We start from the raw sequence: 20869 nt of genomic DNA, 5'->3' as shown, positions 1-20869 counted from the left end.
AGGCATTAAAAAAGAATTGCAAAGTAGAATACAAAAATAGGGTAGTGAAAAACAAAAAAACAGGTTGTAAGAAATTTAAGAGATGTGCAAAAGAAAATGTCCATGTGGCTAAAGTTAACGTGGGCCGAACAGACTGAAATTGGAAAAATGATGTTAGGGCCTAAGGAAGTGGCAGAGAAATTAAACCAACAATTTGTCTGTCTTCACAGAGGAAGGCACAGAAATCCCATTGAAAATAGTGACCACAGGTCTAGAATAAAAGAAAAGCTCAAAGGAATTATTATTAGTAAAAAAAATATTTACACTGGGGAAATTAATGGAAATGAAAGATGATAAATCTCCAGGGCCAAATGACCTGCATCTTAGAGTCTCGAAGGAGGTGGATATGGAGATAGTGGATGCACTGGTTGTCATCTCCTAAGGTCCCATAGGTTCTAGAATAGTTCCACAGCTTGGAAAGCATTAAATGTTACCCTACTCTTTAAGAAAGGAAAGAGGGAAAACATGGAACTATAGACAAGTTACTGTGACATCATTAGCACAGAAAATGCTAGAATCTATAATCTACTTCTCTTGGAAAATAAAAACAGGATTGGAGAGAATCAATGTGGATTTATGAAAAGGAAATTGTGTTTGATAGATCTATTAGAGTTTACCAGGTTGTAAGGAGCAAAATAAATGAGAGTGAATGAATTGATGTGCAATATTTTGAGTTTAAGGAGGCCTTTGATAAAGTGCCACACAAGACAATAATGTACATTTAGAGCACATCCTATTGGAGGAATACATTGGTATGGAATGAGAATCAGTCAATGGATAAAAAATAGAAAATATGAGTTATCGAAGTTTTGGGCTGGGAATCTGTGACTAGTGGAGTGTCACAGAGATTGATGTTAGGACCCTAGCTATGCACAATCTATATCAATGATATCACTGAATGTACAATTTCCATGTTTGCTGATGATACAAAACTGGTGGCAGTGTGGGCTGTGAAGATAAGGCAGAGAGATTTCAGGGGTTTATAGACAAGTTAAGTGAATGGGCAAAGTCATGGTAAATGGAATATAATGTGGTAAAATTTGAGGCTATCCATTTTGACAGAATACATGGAATTGCTGAATATTACTCAAAAGGGTTGAGATTGAAGGTGATAGTGTTTTAGAGATACATGAATGTCCATGCACATAATTCAGTGGAAGTTAACATGCAGGTATAGCAAGTAATTAGGAAGATAAATGGTATGTTGGTCTTTATTGGAGGAGTATTTGAGTACAAGCAAGACTGCATCTGAAATATCATGTATCCATCTAATCTCCTTACCTAAGGTGGATATGCTTTCAATAGATGTAGTGCAATGAATGCTTACCAGATTGATTCTTGGGATGGCAGGTTTTTCATATAAAGAGAAGTTTAGTGGATGAGATCTATAATTCTATTGCATTTAGAAGATTGAGAGGTGATCTTATTGAAACATACAAAAGTTTTAGAGGGCTCAATGAGATTATTGCAGAAATGATGTATCCCCTGGCAGGACCGTCTAGAATCTGTGTTCAAAATAAAAGATTGGCTATTCAAGAGTGAAATAAGAATAAATATCTTCACCTAGAGGATAGCGAATATTTGGAATTCTGAACCCAAGAGGGCTATAGAGTGTCAAGTTGCTGAATATAAGGCTGAAATCAAAAGATTTTTGGATAATAGGGGAATGAAAACATATGTGGTTACTGCAGAAAAGTGGTGCTGAGGTCAAGGATCAACCATGATATTATTGAATGGCAGAGAAACCCTCCTAGCTGCCTCCATAATTTAAAGGAATTAAATATTATTCTCCTGCAACTTTAAATATCTTGTGTGTAACTCAGTAACATTATTATGAAGTTCAGCCTGTAATTTAGATGGGACATTAAAAAATACTCAGTTCTCTCATCTCTTCAGGAAGTTTTAGTATCTGTGGTATTAACCAAGTAAATCTCTACCCTTTCCCTGGTCTTGACATCGTTTTGAGGTCATTAACCCATAAATGGATATAGGTGAAGTCTAATCAATGATTTGCTCAGAATTAACATTTATACATTATTTTCGTATTCTTTCATCCTACTTAAAAGAATTTGGTTCTTCCTTAAACCACATCAACAGCCTGCTTTTTGGAAATTGCTGTATTCAAACCAATTGTGTTTCAGGTTTCTGCCTTTAAAGTTTATCCATTCAGTTTATTTTTCTGCCATTCATCCACTCAATTCCATTAATTACATCTGGCATCTGTTTGCTCAAAGTACATTAAAAAATTTTTTAATGTTTTTTTGGGATAAAATCAATTTTTATGTGTCCCTTTAAACTAACTTCAGGTCATTAGAGTGGTGATCCTAACACTGAGTCCAAAGTGATAACCCTGTTTATTTCCTTCCAGTTTGTTTAAAAAAATTAATAATGTTCATTAATTATTAATAATTACTTATCTATTTGTATAACCTTCCTGTTTTAACAATTAGCAAATTACAGTAATTTCTACACCTTCAACACTTTTCTAATTATAATGTTATTTATTTTTAGCTGATTATGAGCTTTACCTGAAGGAACACCAGGAGGTCATTTATCGAACAGAAATAGTAACAGAGCATGTTCAAGAACCTAGAGTTGCAGAAGTAGCACCGGTAATTCCAATGATGGAATATGACAAAGAACAAGCACTAATCAGGAAGAAGATGGGAAAAACTGTGATGAAAACTGAACAGGCAAGATTTATCTCTGAATTTGCTTGCCTGAACAAATCTTTGTGTTATAATACAAATCTGCTTTATAATACCCAGTCAAAACTGTTTTCAAAATATTGCAGTTAAATTAAGGGGCTTTCAAAATACACCAGTACACAACTAGTTCACTTTTGGATAAAATAATTTTACTAGCTATTTTCAACATCAATAAAAAGATTTTTTTTTCTAAAGCCTGTATAAAAAGCTGTTATTTAGAGCTAACAATTGCTGAAGGAAAATACTACTTATAATTGTATTACTAACATTTTTATTCATTAGAAAATTGCATATTGATTAACTGTCTAAATGGTTATTTTGAACATGATTCAGATATTTGGAAAATACACTATTCTTCTGTAATTGCTTATGTATGTGAGGCAACTTGATATATGAGATGTGATTGGAAGATCACATTTTATAGGTTGATTTCTTATCAGTGTGGAGAATATTTGAATCAGGTGAGCAGTTATTGTTCAGTCACCATTTTAGAGTTACTTATTTGGCTTTTCATAATTTCCATTGTAAGTACTTCACATTTTAATGGGAGTTTTGTATGTAAAGTTGCCATGGAACTCCAGTAATAACACTGGAAAGAAGGAAAAGAACACTTGCGTTTATGTGGCATCCTTTCTATCTCTTTCAGGGTGTTCTAAAGTGTTTTCAGCCAATGAAATACTTCTGAAATGTAATCCCTTGTTCTATTGTAGGAACCGTGGCAGCCAATTTGTGCTTAACAGTCTCCCACAAACAACAATGTGATAATAAACTTATTGTGATGTTGACTGAAGATTAAATATTGGCTAGGACACGGGATAACTCCTTTGCTCTTCTTGGAAAATAGTGCCATGGGATCTTTGATTTCCATCTGATAGAAGGGATATAACTTGTGCACTGATAGTGTAGCAGCCCCTCAGTATTACAGTGGAATGTGGGCCTAGATTTTATGCATAAATCTCTGAAGTAGGATTTTAACCTGATTCAGGGACAAGAATACTATCAACTGAGTCACTGCCAAACACAAGTAGCCATTTTCTTTGGCAGTTTCTGTTATGGATGTGGACATAAACATTTATAACAAAAAGGACTAACTAAAGAGGAGTGTAGTTGAGAGATACTAACTGTACAGATGAGCCCCATGTTATGGAGGGGTTGTGTTCCTAGAAAACCATTTGTACTGCAATTTTCCATGATTTGAAACCCTATTTCTCATTGAATCCCATGTTACAAGTGGAGAGGTAATCCTACTGGAAGTTTTTCTTTCAACAGTAATGATGTTAGTACCATAGCTGCTGCTTCACAGCAGGGGAGGGGGGCTGTTTTCAAAGCAAATCTCTTAAATGGCCAGCAGCTGCCTTTGGAGACACAAGTAACTCCAGATATTGTAATCTGAAGCAAAAAAAAAACAAACTGAAGGCTGGAAGGTAAGGAATGCACAAATCACTGGTTCTACTACCAGTCCTCACTTATCAGATTCCAGCATCTGCAGCCTTTTGTGCCTCCATTTATCATCTTCCAGCCTTCAGTTTAGATTTACAACTTGCAGTTAAATTTTGCTGGCTCTGTTTGGTAAATTGGTCATCAAGGCACAGTGAAATCATTGTTTTCCATGCCATCCATACAGATCATTTTATCACATCTGTGCATTGAGGTAGTACACGGGAAAGGCAATAACAGAATGCAGAATAAAGTGTTACAGTTGCAGAGAAAGTGCAGTGCAGGTAGACAATAAGATGCAAGGTCATAACTAGGTAGATTGTGAGGTCAAGAGTCCATCTTATCATATTAGGGAACCTTTAATAGTCTTATAACAGCGGAATAGAAGCTGTCCTTGAGCATGGTGGTCTGTGCTTTCAGGTTTATGTATATTCTGCCTGATGGGAGAAGAGAGAATATCCAGGGAGGGTGGGGTCTTTGATTATGTTGGTTGTTTTACCAAGGCAGTGAGAAGTATAGGCAGAGTCCATGAAGGGGAGGCTGGTTTCTGTGATGTGCTGATCTGTGTCCACAGCTCTCTGCAGTTTCTTGCGGTCACGGGCAGAGCAGTTGCCATACCAAGTCGTGATGCATCCGGATAGGATGCTTTCTGTGGTGCATTGATTAAAAATTAGTGAGGGTCAAAGGGGGCTGACAGATTTCTTCAGCCTCCTGAGAAAGTCGAGGTGCTGGTGAGCTTTCTTGACTGTGGCATCTATGTGGTTGGACTGGGACAGGCTATTGATGATGTTCACTCCTAGGAACTTGAAGCTCTCAACCTCAGCACCGTTGATGTAAACAGGAACATGTGCACCACCCCCCCCTCCTGAAGCCAATGACCAGCTCTTTTGTTTTGCTGACATTGAGGGAAAAGTTGTTGCCATGACACCACCACAGTGGGCCGAATCTCAAATAACGATGAGTCAGAATATAGGAAGGAGATAGCGAGCCTAGTGGTCGCTATCTCCTTCCTATATTCTGACTCATCATTACTTGAGATTCGGCCTACTGTGGTGGTGTCACCTGCAAACTTGTAGATGGAGTTAGAGTAGAATCTGGCCACACAGTCGTGAATGTTTAGGGAGTAAAGTAGGGGGCTGAGGACACAGCCTCTTAGGGCACCAGTGTTGAGGATAGTCATGGCGGAGGTGTTGCTGTTTTTGACATCTTGAGGGTAAATAATATGGAAAACTCCTGGAGAAAGAAACCTGGCGGACAGCAGAATGAAACTAGCATGCTAAAACACTGCCACATTATCTGTGCATGCATCAAGAAATGCAAGTTGTAAAAAATAAAAACAGACAAAATTTGTTGTTTCTTTTGCATTTTGTGTTTATATATTTAATAACCCCCCCCCCCCCCCCCACCATAGTTAATTTTATTCTGTATCTTGGATTTTTGGATAGTGATTTGTGAATTCCGTAAGGGTGAATTCTGTAACCCGAATGGCCATAACATGGGGTTCGCCTATATTGTGGCTATTGCTCTTGAATGATGCTAGGAAAATTTAGAGGACAAATGCAGTGTACAGCCCAATGTGTCTACAGGCTTTAGCTACCAATTAAAATTGTATCTTTATATATTTTTTTCTAAATATCCAACAGCACACCATTGTTGTAGGAAGTAAGTTCTATGTGTTTAAAAATGCACAACTCAGGGAAAAGTTGCTGAACTGAAGAAGGATTATTTTGAAAGGGTGAGGGTTTGGTTTTGAGAAGAGTCTTAAAAGAGTTGAGGGAACTCAAGAGTCAGAGGGAAAAATCAGTCTTTTTGGTCCAAGGAGTTAAAGCCGCAGTCATCATTGTTTGTGTGAAAGCATAGGGACTTCACAAAAAGCAACAGTTTGAAACGTATGTAGGAACTAGAGGGGTCTAGATGGTAGTGGACAGATTAAGAAGCTATGGTGAAAAGTTTTGTGAAAGTGTCCTGGGGTTTAACAGTTCAGAGTTGTTATAAGGTTGTGAATATTTTCCTTTACTTGGGGCAATAGTTGGGGATGGTAGAATAATTGGTGACAAATATACGTTGTCTCTTTGAGGAAAATAGAAAAGCTGCAGATGTTGGATATATGAAATAAAAACAGAAAATACAGGAAATAGTCAGCAAGTCATGAAGCATCCTTTGAAGGAGAAACAGTTAATGTTTTAGTTGAAGACCGTTCATCAGTTCAGAAACTTCTGCTTTGATAGTGCAGCAGTCCCTTGGTCTGTCCGAGCCAAAGTTTCAGAACTAATGAAGGATCTTCCACCTGAAACGGTAACTCAGTTTCTCTTCTATTGACTTTTTAGGGATGTTTATTCTTACCAAAGTTTAGCTGTATAAAAGAAAAGAGGAATGGATATGTGGGTTGGATGGCTATGACTTTTAGACAGAGAACTTAGCACGCAGTTTTGAAAGAGAGGAAGAACAAAGTCCAAGGAGAGATAGTAATTAACAATGTCAGCTTTTAGGGCCATCAAGAGTAGTTGAATGATTAGAATTTTATTAGAAATAGGATGAAAGGAACAGCAGGTGGAGCAAAGAGAAATGAGAAAGTAGATACAACAGTTCAGAATTGGGATTGGAGGGACAGCTATGAGTGGGATGGATGAGCAAGGAAGTAGATAAAAACAGGAGCAGTTGAATTATTTGAAGCTGTTTGGTGCCAAGGAAGTTCCTGGGCTGCTTGCTTGTTGTCGTAGGTGACCGTAGAAATGGTGGAGGAGGTGGCGGAGTACCAAGGATATAGAATAAACTGCTAGGTGGGTTGTTCTAGACAATGTGAATGAAGTCTGACGGAATTTGATGGAATCCAGCCAAATCAGGTGATAATCAGGAGATTCAAAGGGGTGGCAAATATTCAAATTCTAGTCCTGACCAGTATATAGATCCTCCATTTGCCATTTTGAGGACAAAATTTGTCGGAGCATACACCCTCTAACCAATTTTACCATGAATAGAGTTGAGGGAACCCCAGAATGATAACTGATCTATTTCTTCAGGTTAGCAAGAAGAGGTGTGCTCCAGTGGGTCACACTACCTTTCATAATTTTAATGCATCTATGTAAACTGGTTTATTGCTGGCTAGGCATCCTTTGTGAAACCCATTGTTGATTCACTTTAAATCTGGCAAACTGCATCAGAATATCACTTTGGAATAGGCAACTTGCTGTTTCCATTTGAACTCTGGATCTTAAAATGGCTGTGGCCTCTCTGCTGGGACTTGCAGTCTGTCTTCACAAGCTAGGCATATAACAAGTAAAATAAACCACGTGTGTCATTTCTCCCAATATGTATTACAGTATACTGTGCAGCTGTGTTTTGTAGCTAACCACCATTCTGCCCTTTCGGCTAATCCTCTTCATTTCTTTTTTTGTCAAGCTCTCTACTTTTGTGTTGTTGTTAATTCCAAATTGTCCATACAGTAAAACTCTGAATGATCCGTTGTCTGATTATTTGGAAATCCCAATAGTTTGGCTCACTGGGGCATTGTTTCTTGCTCTCACCTTAAACTCATTGGATTCACCTTATTATACCAATGTATAATTTTTATTTATTATACTACTGAATAACATTTAAAAATGTGAATTAAAGGTGTGTAGGAGTATTAATATGAATAGAGTCATAGAATAATACAGCACGGATACAGGCCCTTCAGCCCAATGAGACCATGCCAACTATGGTGCCCACCCATCTAGGCCCAATTTTCTGCATTCGGCCCATATCCCTCTAAGCCCCGCCCTGCATGTATGTATCCAAGAGCTTCTTAAATGATACTGTTGCACCTGCCTCAACCACTTCCTCTGGCACCTTGTTCCATATACTCACCACCCTCTGCGTGAAAAAGTTTCCCCTCAAGTCCCTTTTAAATTTTTCCCCTCTGACCCTAAATCTATGCCCCTGAGTTTGGACTCCCCTACCCTGGGGAAAATACTGCTACCATCCACCTTAACTATGCCTCTCATGATTTTATAAACCTCTCTAAGATCACCCCTCTCATTCTCCTATGCTCCAAGGAATAAAGACCTAGCCTGGCCAATCTCTCCCTGTAACTCAGGCATTCTAGTCCTGGCAACATCCTTGTAAATCTTTGCTGCACTCTTTCCAGTTTAACCATGTCTTTCTTATAACAGGGTGACCAAAACTGTACACTGTACTTCAAGTGCAGCCTCACAACTGCAACATATTGTCCCAACTTCTATACTCAATGCCCTGACTGATGAAGGCCAGTGTGCTAAATGCCTTTTTCACCACCCTGCCTACCTGTGATGCTGCTTTCAATGAACTGTGCACTTGTACTCTTAGGCCCCATGATCAATATCCAATAGTCCAGAAAATCTACTATTCTGGCAACCACCAAAGTCCTAAGAATGCTGAATTATCAGAGTTATATTACATACATCAAGAACAAAAATAGATGCAATGCTCATAATTGGGAGCACCACTTTCAACTTTTCTTGGTTTCAAGATGAAAAACAGCCTTTAAACTAACTTTCTCCTTTTCTTTCTATTTGTTACTAAATTTCCTTTATCTCTTAAAGGATTTTAAAAAGGATTTAAATGTTTTAAGCTGCAATTTTCCTAACAATTTTCAAGTAAAATCTTCATGAAAATGCTTCTGAAAATCTGTACGCATACTGCATTGCTTTTTATCGCATCAATATATTCAAATGGTTTAACATTGTCATGTTTATATTCTGTGTGTATTTTAATGTACTTATGTAGGTGTTCATTAAATAATTCCTGTTTTCTGTTTTGCATGTTTGTCATATTTTAGCCGATGACTTAACGTCAGTTGAAATTAATGCTGTCCACGTTATTTAGGAGTACCACATTTCTTCGTTTGAAGAAAGACTTATAAAAGAAATTGAATTCCGAATCATCAGAATTACTTTGGAAGAACTTCTGGAGGAAGATGGTGAAGAAATGATGTTAGATATTTCTGCCGAGGAATCCATTGAACCAGGATTTGATTCAACAGTGAAAAGTTACAGAATTCTTGATGGAATGGGTGTTACCTTCCATTGTAAAGTATCTGGTCATCCATTGCCTAAGGTAAACAATATTTGCATTACAATCCAAATAGGTTACAATACAAGATCAGAATATTTGGATGAAATATGTTTTTAATATATCTTGCACAATTTAAAATGCTTCTGTATATTTTAATTTGATTTAATATATCTTGATGGTATACATTTTATATTTTCTTTAGATTGTATGGTTCAAAGATGGTAAACGTCTGAAACATGGGGATCACTATGTTATGGAGACGTCTCAGGATGGCAAAGCCAATCTGCGGATTTCTGCAGTTTTGCCAGAGGATGAGGGCATTTACACAGTGTTGGCCAGCAACATCAAGGGAAATGCCATTTGCTCTGGAAAGTTGTTCATAGAGCCTGTTGGTGCTCCAGCAACCCAAACTTATTTACCAACAACAGAAATGATGAGAAGAATGCGGTACTATTTATTAGACATTCTCTCTTTGCATTGTGTTTCATATTCTGTAGCAATTAGAACATTGCAAAGTTAATCAGCTTGTGATTTCAAAATAGAAAATTTAACATTAAATTGTTTATTCCCTTCCTCTAGCTCTGTGTCTCCTCGATCTCCAAGTCGGTCACCGGCACGTAGGCTAGAAGATACAGATGAGACTCAACTTGAGAGATTGTACAAACCTGTTTTTGTTTTGAAACCTACATCATTTAAATGTTCTGAAGGACAAACTGCTAGATTTGACCTAAAGGTTGTTGGGAGGCCCATGCCTGAGACGTTGTGGTTTCACAATGGTAAGAATTATGTGTTTTCAAGTCAATGAATGCAAAAAAATATATGGGGAATTTCAGTAGTTAATATAATATATGTTTCTGATCCAGGACATCAAATTGTGAATGATTATACTCACAAGATTGTGGTGAAAGAAGATGGAATTCAATCACTGATTATTGTTCCTGCATTGCCAGTTGATTCTGGCGAATGGACTGTTGTAGCACAAAACCGGGCCGGGAAAACTTCTGTCTCTATGACACTCTCTGTAGAAGGTAACATAAACTATATTATCTTAATTAATAAAAAATCTGAAATATACTTTAAGCCATCCTTTTGTCAGAAATATGTTGATTGCTTTTTGCAACAGACAGATACAGAGTAATAATGAGGAACAGCATCAATAGTTGCTCCTGTCCTTGTACTGGTGAGCTGAGATTAGTTAATGCTACTTCATTATAATATTGATATTTTCCTCCATGTTCATTATTTTGAAGACACTGAGAAACTACTGATTGTGGCAGTAGGATTTCCAGTGCAATTTAAGAGAAATAGACTGTTGTGTGAACATTAAATAAGCATTATGCTAGTTGAAAATCATACCTTGCGCAAATATGAACAAGATATATGATGGGTTGCTCTGATCGAAGAACATTAATGTCTGCTTTGTTTAAATAAAATGTGAACACTTTGTCAGACCTTATCATCCAGTTCTCAATATATCAGACAATGAATGAATTTAGTGCTGCCCAGGTGGTTCAACTTGAGAATGTTAGTAGATTTAATTACAATAAAAGATGATGGCCTGGGTGAGCATTGTGCCATATTGTCTAGAAACTCCGTGTGCTCTATATCCTGACTGGCCATATTTATGGGAAAAAGGATCAAGAACAGACCATTTATCCCGTCAGGTTTAGTTCTTCCATTACATGAGATAATGGCTGCTCAGAAACTTAACTCCAAATTTGTTCTGAATCTCTGGTTAATAAGGCTAAAATGGATAGAATGTGTAGTAAGCCTTGGACCTGTACATTAAATCTCAGATTAACAGATACTAGTAATTGCCTTATCAAGTCTGTATTGTATTACAATACAAATGAAAAATAATATTTTTTGCTTAGCTTTGTCTTTTTAAACTATAACCAGGGGATTCTCTCTTATTTGCTGTAATGGGAGGGTATTGACCTGCTTCTAGATTTCTGACAGTATTTTGAGTTGATAACTAACAAATGCACAACGATGATCCCATATGAATTGTAAGTGGGTTTTTACTTGATGTAGGAAGCATTTTAGCAGTAACATATGCATCCTCCAATGGTGTGGAAAGACTGTTATTCACAATGTGGATCTTTCTCTCTGTTGCATAGCAAATGAAGGACACAATTGCTAAAATTCATCTTCAGATTATACTTAGTATATATGTTATTGCAGATTCAAATCTTTAAGTTTCAAAACTCTTCTTTTAATAGCTAAAGAACATTTACTGAGACCACAGTTTTTGGAAAAATTGAAAAATGTCAGTGTTAAAGAAGGTGCCCCTATTGCAATGGGAGTAAAAGCTGTTGGAAACCCAAATCCTGATATTGTATGGCTGAAGAACAGTGATATTATTGCTCAACACAAGTATCCTCATATAAAGTAAGTATTTTACAATTCTGATAGTATTAATGTCAACATGCATATGTACATTAGTCCTACTTGTTGTATCATAATTTCTGCTTTCTTGTATTTTAGGATTGAAGGTACTAAAGGAGAAGGTACACTTAAAATTGATTCTGCAGCTAGTTATGATGCTGCATGGTACACTGCAACTGCCATTAACAAAGCCGGCCGTGACACAACAAGGTGTAAAGTCAATGTTGAACTTGAATATGCTGAACCTGAACCAGAGAGAAAATTAATCATTCCAAAGGGAACATACAAGGCTAAGGAGATATCAGCCCCTGAACTAGAACCTCTCCATCTGCGTTATGGTCAGGAACAGTGGGAGGAAGGTGATCTGTATGATAAGGAAAAACAGCAGAAACCTCACTTCAAAAAGAAGACCAGCTCTGTGAGGCTCAAGTGTTTTGGGCCAGCACATTTTGAATGCAGACTAACACCAATTGGTGATCCAACAATGGTTGTTGAGTGGTTGCATGATGGTAAACCTCTTGCTGCAGCCAACAGACTTCGCATGATTAATGAATTTGGCTATTGTAGTCTTGACTTTGAAGTAGCATATCCTCGGGATAGTGGTATTATCACCTGTCGAGCTACAAACAAGTATGGTGCTGATCAGACATCAGCTACCCTCATTGTGAAAGACGAAAAGAGCCTTGTTGAAGAATCACAGTTACCTGAAGGCAGAAGGGGAATGCAACGAATTGAAGAACTTGAAAGGATAGCCCATGAAGGAGCACTTACAGGCGTTTCAGAAGACCTTATAAAAGAGAAAACAAAGCCTGAAATAGTCTTGTTTCCAGAACCAGCAAGAGTATTGGAAGGTGAAACAGCTCGTTACCGGTGCCGTGTGATAGGCTATCCTCAACCAAAGGTGAACTGGTACCTTAATGGGCAACTTATTCGCAAGAGCAAACGGTTTAGACTACGGTATGATGGTATCTATTACCTGGAAATTGTTGATTGTAAATCCTATGATTCAGGTAATGTCAAAGTTACAGCAGAAAATCCTGAGGGGGTTGTGGAACACACAGTAAAACTAGAAATCAATGAAAGAGAAGATTTCAGGTCTATCTTGCGGCGAGCTCCTGAACAGAAAGTTGAAACTGGCATTTCGGAACCTGCCAAGCCATTCTTTGAAGTCATAAAAGTAGAAAAGCCAACAGATGCTGCAGCTAAAGAAGTGGTGAAACTCAAGAAGGCTGAAAGAATTGTTCATGCAAAATTAACAGAGGAAACTGAAGAATTGCGAAGTAAGTTTAAACGTAGAAAGGAAGAAGGTTATTATGAAGCCATTACAGCAGTTGAACTCAAATCACGCAGACGGGATGAAGCTTATGAAGATATGCTAAGAAAAAGAAAAGAAGAACTTCTCCATTGGACCAAACAAGTACCTGAGGAGGAGAAGAAATTACCTCCTCCTGAAGGCACTGTCAGCATTCCAACTTTTAAACCTGATAAGATTCAATTATCGCCAAGTATGGAGGCTCCCAAAATTTTAGAGCGCATTCAGAGTCAGACTGTAGCTCACGGAGAAGAAAGTCATTTCCGTGTTAGAGTAGTAGGCAGGCCAGACCCTGAATGCCAGTGGTTTAAGAATGGTGTGAAGCTTGAAAAAACTGAACGGATCTACTGGTACTGGCCTGAAGACAATGTTTGTGAACTTGTGATTAGAGATGTCGTACCTGAAGATTCTGCTAGTATAATGGTAAAAGCAATCAATGTTGCTGGAGAAATCTCAAGCCATGCTTTTCTGCTTGTACAAGGTACTTAACTTCATGAACTAAACACTATATTTTGTTTATTGATCACTTGGCATTTACAGTTTTTATTTTGCTTTTCAGCCAAACAAGTGATCACATTTACTGAGGAGCTACATGATGTCAATGCAAAAGAGAAAGATACCATGGCAACTTTCGAATGTGAATTATCAGAACCATTTATTAAAGTACAGTGGTTTAAGAATGATGTTCAAATTTTCTCTGGTGACAAATACCGAATGCATTCCGACCGAAAGGTTCATTTATTGTCTGTATTGACCATTAATATGAATGATGCTGCAGAGTACACTTGTGCTCTTGCTGAAGATTCTTCAATAAAATCCACAGCTAAGCTTTTTGTTGAAGGTGAGAAAAGGCTTAGATTGCATTCTGATATCTTAATTACTTATTCACAACAGACAGTACACAAAGAGTGAATGGAAGGAGAGCAGGCAGCCAGAGTAGTTTAGAAAGGGAATTCTAATGCTTGCGGCCTTGACAGTTAATGAGTTAGCAGAGATGCATGAGGCCAGAAATGGAGTTTTTGGAGGATTACAGGTTTTGATTTGTCCAATGTCTTAATATCTCCTAATGTAGCCTAGTATCTAACTTTGCCCTAATCCTTCCGTGATGTATCACGGAATATCTTACCAAGTTAAAGTTGCTCTGCCATACATGTTGCCATATTACTGATGTACGATACGTTCGTGGATCACAGCTTCCTTCAGAGAATCCCATTCAAAAGGATGGTGTGTTGAGAATTTGTAATGTAATTTTGTACCTGGTCACTTACTCATGTCAGTTTCCCACTGTGAGTGCTGGAGAAACAAACTGTACAATATAATTTCATTGTATTAATATATTAAAATGTGCAATGAAGAAATGACTTAAAAGTTATACATTTTGTCATCTGCACATAGGAACTGTCCTTGAATTCATTCAAGAGCTTGCAGATCTAGAAGTGCCAGAATCATTCTCGGGTGAATTGGAATGTGCTGTTTCATGTGAAGATGCTGAAGGAAAATGGTATAAGGGGGACATGGAGATCCATTCTAGCAGCAAGTACTCCATTTTATCTCGACGTGGTCGTCATACTCTGACAGTTAAGGATGTTGCCAGGGAAGACCAGGGTAGCTACAGTTTTGTAGTACATGATAAAAAGACAAGTTGCAATCTGAAAATGAAACGTAAGTTAATTTTGCATGGAAGATGACATTGGTGCACAGCTTTTGTATTTTCTAATATGTGGTTTGAAGGAAAGAATCTTATGTTTGTAAATTCATCATGTTTAGAAATATTGCCAAGAATTTATTGACAAAAGCAATCTTTGTTATTTGCAGCACGTGCAGTGAATATCCTACAAGATCTTGAAGATCAGACTGTTTGTGAAGGTGATATCGCCCAACTTGAAGTAAAATTCTCTCAAGAAAATGTTCAAGGTGTCTGGCAGAAAGATGGCCAAGAAATCCAAGCTAATGAACGCATTCACATTGTCATAGATAAAACATCACATATGTTGCTGATTGAGGACGCAACTAAAGAAGATGCTGGCAGATACTCATTTCTTGCCACTGATTTTGACCTCTCAACAATTGGACGTTTAACTGTACAGTGTAAGTATTCATTTTTTTAACTTTAGTATTATCTGTATAGTTTTTCATGGAGTAATAAGGAACCTTCATGCCATCCAAGAATTTCTAAAAAAAAATGACAAACATATTTTTATTTATTTTCTAGGTATTGATATTGTGATCCCTCTTAAAGATCAAAGAACTCTTGAGGGAACAAAAGCAGTTTTAGAGTGCAAAGTTTCAGTTGCACATATTACTTCTGTGAAGTGGTACTTCAATGATCAACCAATTCAATTTGGTGACAGGATACAAACTATTGCAAAAGGAGCTAAACAGCGCTTGGTGATCAACAGATCATTTGCCTCAGATGAAGGATGCTACAAACTTGTCATTGGCAAAACTGAAACAAGCTGTAACCTAACAATTGAAAGTACGTGCTGAATTATTATGAAATTGTTTAAGAATTTACACTTTTGTTTGTTGAGTAGTTTGTTTTCTGAAGCCTGGATTTGTATCTATTTATATAGGAATAAAAATTATTAGAGGACTTAACAATATGACATGCTCTGAGACACAGAATATTACATTTGAAGCAGAGTTGTCTCATACTGGGATTGATGTAGCTTGGATATTTAGGAACCAGGAGCTCAAAACAGGTCCTAAATGCAAGTTGGAAGCAAAGGGCAAACTCTACAGATTGACTGTACTGAATGTAATGAAAGATGAAGAAGGAGAATATACATTTATGGCTGGCGAAAAGACATCAAAAGCAAACCTTACAGTTTCAGGTATGAAGATGTTAATTGATACTATGTTGATTTAACTATGTGCAAAACTGTAGTTTCTTTTCTATTTATATTAAAAATCATGGCATTTCTTCAGAGAAATAAATTGAAAGCTTATTTTAATTATTGCAGATTTCCAGATTGCTCTAGCTGTTAGGAGTATTTTATGAAAATAGTCTGCATGCATTTTACAGTACACATGTTTACGGTATTCGCCAATTTGATTAGTTGAAATAAAAAATTGCAAATCACGACTCTAGTAGACTTGCTTAATTCTCATAAGTACAATTAAGATAAACTAAATTGCTCATGTTTTTTTAAAAAAATAAGTGTTTTATAATCAAATTAAGATATCTAGCATAAAATATTAAGAGTTATATATTTCATGAATGTACACTTAACAGAACAATTATTTGCTTTTTTCCATGTCTTCATTAACACCTGTTCAGATATCCCTGCTCTTCCAGCAGAAGCCTGGTAGAGAGTTTCTTTCTCTGTCTATAATGAGGGCATAGCTACTTTTTCTTCTCCCAAACTGACAAGTCATATCTCTTCTATTGATACTTGTAAAATGCTTTATCAAACAATGTAACATTCATTGATACTTTAAGGCAATTGGAAATAACTACTTGATGTGGGACATCCTGATCTTGTGCCATTGTAACTACACAGGGGAAGACAATGAACAAATGTTCATGTTAATCAACCCTCGTTCACTTCTAATTTATGGATTTATGGATAATTTTCAGGAATAGATCCCTTGTGTAACCTGGGGGACTGCCTGTCATGGCATCCTGCAGTAGTTATCATTGTCTGATGTCACTTTTTCATCTGACCATTCTGCAAATCACTCCCACAATGAAGGATTTGAAGTGATAGTGGATCTACCTACAAAATCCACAGACCAGCCCTCTAAGTGCTTCCAATTTGGGGATCTATTCCCTTCCTCCTGACCTTAGGATCCCATATTCCTTTCACCACCACTAACTTCTTTCCTCGAACTCTTAATAGACATTTAGAGCAAACCTCAATTATCTTCTGTATTTCTGATTTGTGTGTGGTTAAATTACATTTTTTTTATTCTTCCAAGTCTCCGTTTTGTTATTTCTTGGAATAAAAATAACAAGTCACAGATATAATCCTAGATTTTCTATATCTCCTCCTTCCTTTTCTGGACAATCTAATTTAAACTTTTAATCACTATTTAAAAAAATAAGTTGTACGCCACACTGCAATCCATATTCCCAAGAAAAAAAAAAGCAAATTCATCTACAAAACCATTTATTGAAGCCCTTTACATATATACTTTAATGCACAATATACTGTATCTTAATGCAAAGTACACTTCAATGCAAAACTTTGTATTACAGTATATTTTTGGGAACCTAACTTTCAAGGCAATCTAGTTTTTTTCATATATTTCTAAACATAAAAGTCATTTCAAAGGTGTTATTGTTAATGACATGGAATTTTTAGTATTGACTGAGACAAGTATGCTTTCACATTTGGGTTGAAAGACAAAGGAAAGGCAATGGAAAATATTTTTGGTTTACCAAGTACTCTGAAAGTGTCTTAATAATGTCTTAGTAATTACAAGTGTCTTAATAATTACATTATTTTCATGAGTTGTTCAACTGTCGTGAATGTAGATTTAGCAATGGAATAAACCAAAATTGTGGAGGGATAGACGAAGATAAGGATTTTAAAGTCAGTGTGGACTGTGAAGCTAATTTAGCAAGTGAAACCAAAAGTAATGAGGAAAATGGCACTTATTATGTGACAAGATATGGGAAGTATTTAATGAATTGACATTTCTGGAGGATTGAGGATGAGAGCATAAGGTAGAAAGAAAAGTGTTGAAAAGGTATAAAGCCACAGGTTTCAGCACAGATGCTCAGATTTAGACAGAGGCACATTCTGTTTTGGAGATCAGAGTCACTGGTCTTGATTTTGAATCTGATGGTAGCTTACTGCTGTATAACATGAAGTGTCAAGGTGGCAAATATTCTGCTTCAATTTTAGGAAGTATGTAGGGAGCGAATTGGAATCAGTAGCAAAATTATGGAGCTGGCTTTGCTTTCTCAGTATTAAGTTGCAATAAGTTGTAGCTCATCCAAGAACTGACATTAGTTAAGTGCTCTGACAACAGAGGCACACAAGAGATTAAGAGAAATATTGGAGAAGTCGAGATAAACTGATTTCCTTGATGACCAGCCTATAAAAGAAAAAGAAGAAGGAGGTATCAGTTCACTGGTCCATTTTTTAGGGAAGGTAGAGAAGCCACTGCACTGGAAGATACAGAACCAAGTAAGGGCAGTTCACTTAGTCTAGTCCATGTTCAAAAAGCATTTGAGAAAAAATGTTATCATTGTTTGTACTGAAACCAGAGGAGGAGTGGCACAGTACCATTTTCACATTCATTAAAGTTGTCTCTTTCCTTGGACATCATTTTCTCACTGAGATTTTTTTCAGTGTTGAAAATACCATTTCTTAACTTTTTATAACAGCAAGTATAATTGTGTATGTATAATAGTGAAATTTCAGAAATTTTTGGCTTTCTTTGTTCTGCTTCATTCCCATATTTTTGGACATCTACAGGTGGTGCCATCAGCATACCACTTAAGGACCTAACTGTAGCTGAATCACAGCAAGCCATCTTTGAGTGTGCAGTTGCTAATGAGCTCTCTGAAGGCACATGGTTAAAGGACGGCAAACCAATGAACTTCAGTGATATTATCCGAAGTGAAGTAGATGGAGTCACTCGGCGTCTCATTCTCGAGATCACTAAATCAGAAGATGCAGCTGAATACTCCTATCAAGTCGCAAGTTCCAAGACTTCTGCAAAACTTAAAGTTGAAGGTCAGTATCCTACCCTAATCATTCATGTCTTATCTATATCTAATGATGTATCAATAAAAAATAATGTGATTTGCATATAACTGTTAAGAGAAAAAAATGTTTACCATTAGGAGAACTTACTAATTAAAAATTAGTACTGAATTATAGGTAAAATTTTAATCATGTTATCTAATTTCTATCACAAAATACATCAGATAATAATGTAAAATTTAGCTATGTAGTACGCAGTTTTGGGGCACTGCAGACGTTGAATTGGTCCAAAATGTCAATCAGTGCATGTGCCATAAGCCATACTGGAGAGCATATCAATGAGGGTGTTAGGCATGCACAACTAATGCTCACTAGAAGAATGCAGCATATCTAACTTGTGCTGTTAATCAACCCAAAACAATCTTCTGGCAATCCTCTGGGATTTCCTAACCTGTTGCACATTTGAACACTCATTCAGTAACAAGATGTTGTCCATGTTTAAAAAGATTAATAATCGTTTGTAGATTAGTTGCTGATTGATTTACCCTTGGTTTTTGTTGCCTTCAGAGTTCTTTAAGGTCCAAACCCTCTTTCCTAACAGGAAATTATGTGGTGGGTAGTGAAAGCCTTCATGTCAACCAGGTGTTCTGTAGAAATCACTTGCTTCCAGATATGGATATATTAGTTTGGATTTCCCTTTAAGCATGATTGGGTACAAAAAAGAAGGTCCATAAAGCAGGGCAGGCTGCTAGGAGAAAGTAAAGAAGTACGTTTAGTAGAAGTCTTTATTCCTCATTAATGTTCATGTTGGAGAATTGCCCTCTGAACTCTCTGGGCTAATAGTGTTTGGTACATCTATGTTTTAGTAAGGAAGCCCTCTCCAAAAATCAGCTAACTCCACCCCCCCCACCCCCCCCCCTATAATTACAGTTACAGCCAGTGGCTGCCAAGCTGACTGTGGCCATGAAATTTTAGAGCAAAAAATAAATTGCTGGCGGAACTCAGTGGGTCAAGCAGCAGCTGTGGAGGCAAAGGGATAGTTGACATTAACTATCCCTTTACCTTCACAGATGCTGCTAAACTCGCTGAGCTCCTCCAGTAATTTGTTTTTTGCTCCAGATTCCAGCATCTGCAGTCACTTTTGTTTCCATGAAATTTTAGATATAGGTTTCTTGTTTGCGAAGCTAGAGATGCTCATATAAGGGAAGCCATTAATGTTCAACTTAGTTCACTGTGTTGGAGATCAGCTAAACATCCAAATAAAAATTTATGTCGGATCTGAAGGAGTAATCACTCAAATTGGGCAACCAATCAATTACACAATGGCTGAAAATCAAATTAAGACTGCAAACACTAGAGATCTGAATTAAAAAAAACAGAAAATGCTGTGAACTAACAGCAGGTCAGGCAGCGTTTGTGGAAGGAGAGATACAGTTAATGTCTTTGGTGAAACACCCTTCATCAGAACTGGGAAAAAGAGAAAATGAATCTCAAGTTGCAGAGAGGGTGGGGAGGGATGGATAGGACAAATGGGATATCTACAATAAGGTGAGGCAAAGGTTGCCTCAAGAATTAATTGTAGACGTTTTCTGTTCAGGTGGATTAATGGGAAAAGATGGAGGATGGTAATATACAAAGAAGCATGATGTGTTGCAAATAGCAGTGCTGTGAGATATGTCCAGCAGAGCAGGCTGTGCAAATGGAGAGAGAGAAGATGAGTCAATATCACAGATGACTTATACCAGAAATAGCCAGTTCTGAAACAGATAGAGAAAGCAAGTTACCTGAAGGTGGAGAATTTGATATCAAGTCCAGAAGGTTGCAATGTGCCCAGACAGAAGCTGAGGTGCCGTTCCTCAAGCTTGCATTGGGCCTTGTTATAACAGTACAGAAGGCCACAGATAGAAAGGTCAGATTGCAGTTGGATGCAGAATTAAAGTGGCAAGCAACAGGATGCTCAGGGTTGCCTCTGCAGAATGAATGCTCTGCAAAACTGTCATCAAATCTACATTTGGCTTCTCCAATGTAGAGGAGACCACATTGCAAACACAGAATGCAGTACACTAGTTTGGAAGAAATACAAGCGAATTGCTGCTTTGCTTGGAATGACTGCTGGGTCCCTGGATGTTGAGGAGGGAACAAGTGAAAGAACAGATTTTGCATCTCCCATGGTTACAAGGGAAAGTAAGGGAGTGCTTGGTGGGGATGGAGGAGTGGACCAGGAAGTTGCAAAGCGAATGAGAGGAAGATGTATATGGTGGTGGAATCTTGGTGGAGCTGTCAGAGATTACAAA

The 20869-nt window shown here is 37.3% G+C and overlaps 1 protein-coding gene across 1 annotated transcript in view; it reads left to right on the top strand.

Moving 5' to 3' along the window:
- ttn.1 (titin, tandem duplicate 1) overlaps positions 1-20869 on the top strand; it is a 337974-nt gene that overhangs the window by 16114 nt on the left and 300991 nt on the right. Inside the window, 13 exon segments of the mRNA XM_052029783.1 lie at positions 2551-2732; positions 9027-9257; positions 9418-9662; positions 9720-9991; positions 10079-10243; positions 11438-11606; positions 11703-13396; positions 13475-13756; positions 14311-14577; positions 14731-15003; positions 15128-15391; positions 15489-15749; positions 18345-18605. Of these exon segments, the coding sequence (XP_051885743.1) occupies positions 2551-2732; positions 9027-9257; positions 9418-9662; positions 9720-9991; positions 10079-10243; positions 11438-11606; positions 11703-13396; positions 13475-13756; positions 14311-14577; positions 14731-15003; positions 15128-15391; positions 15489-15749; positions 18345-18605 (4566 nt within the window).

Source organism: Pristis pectinata, chromosome 1 (assembly GCF_009764475.1).
Source record: "Pristis pectinata isolate sPriPec2 chromosome 1, sPriPec2.1.pri, whole genome shotgun sequence".
NCBI classification, from domain to species: Eukaryota; Metazoa; Chordata; class Chondrichthyes; order Rhinopristiformes; family Pristidae; genus Pristis; species Pristis pectinata.
The sequence above is the reverse complement of the archived record's forward strand: the minus strand, read 5'-3'. Positions and strand labels throughout refer to the sequence as shown.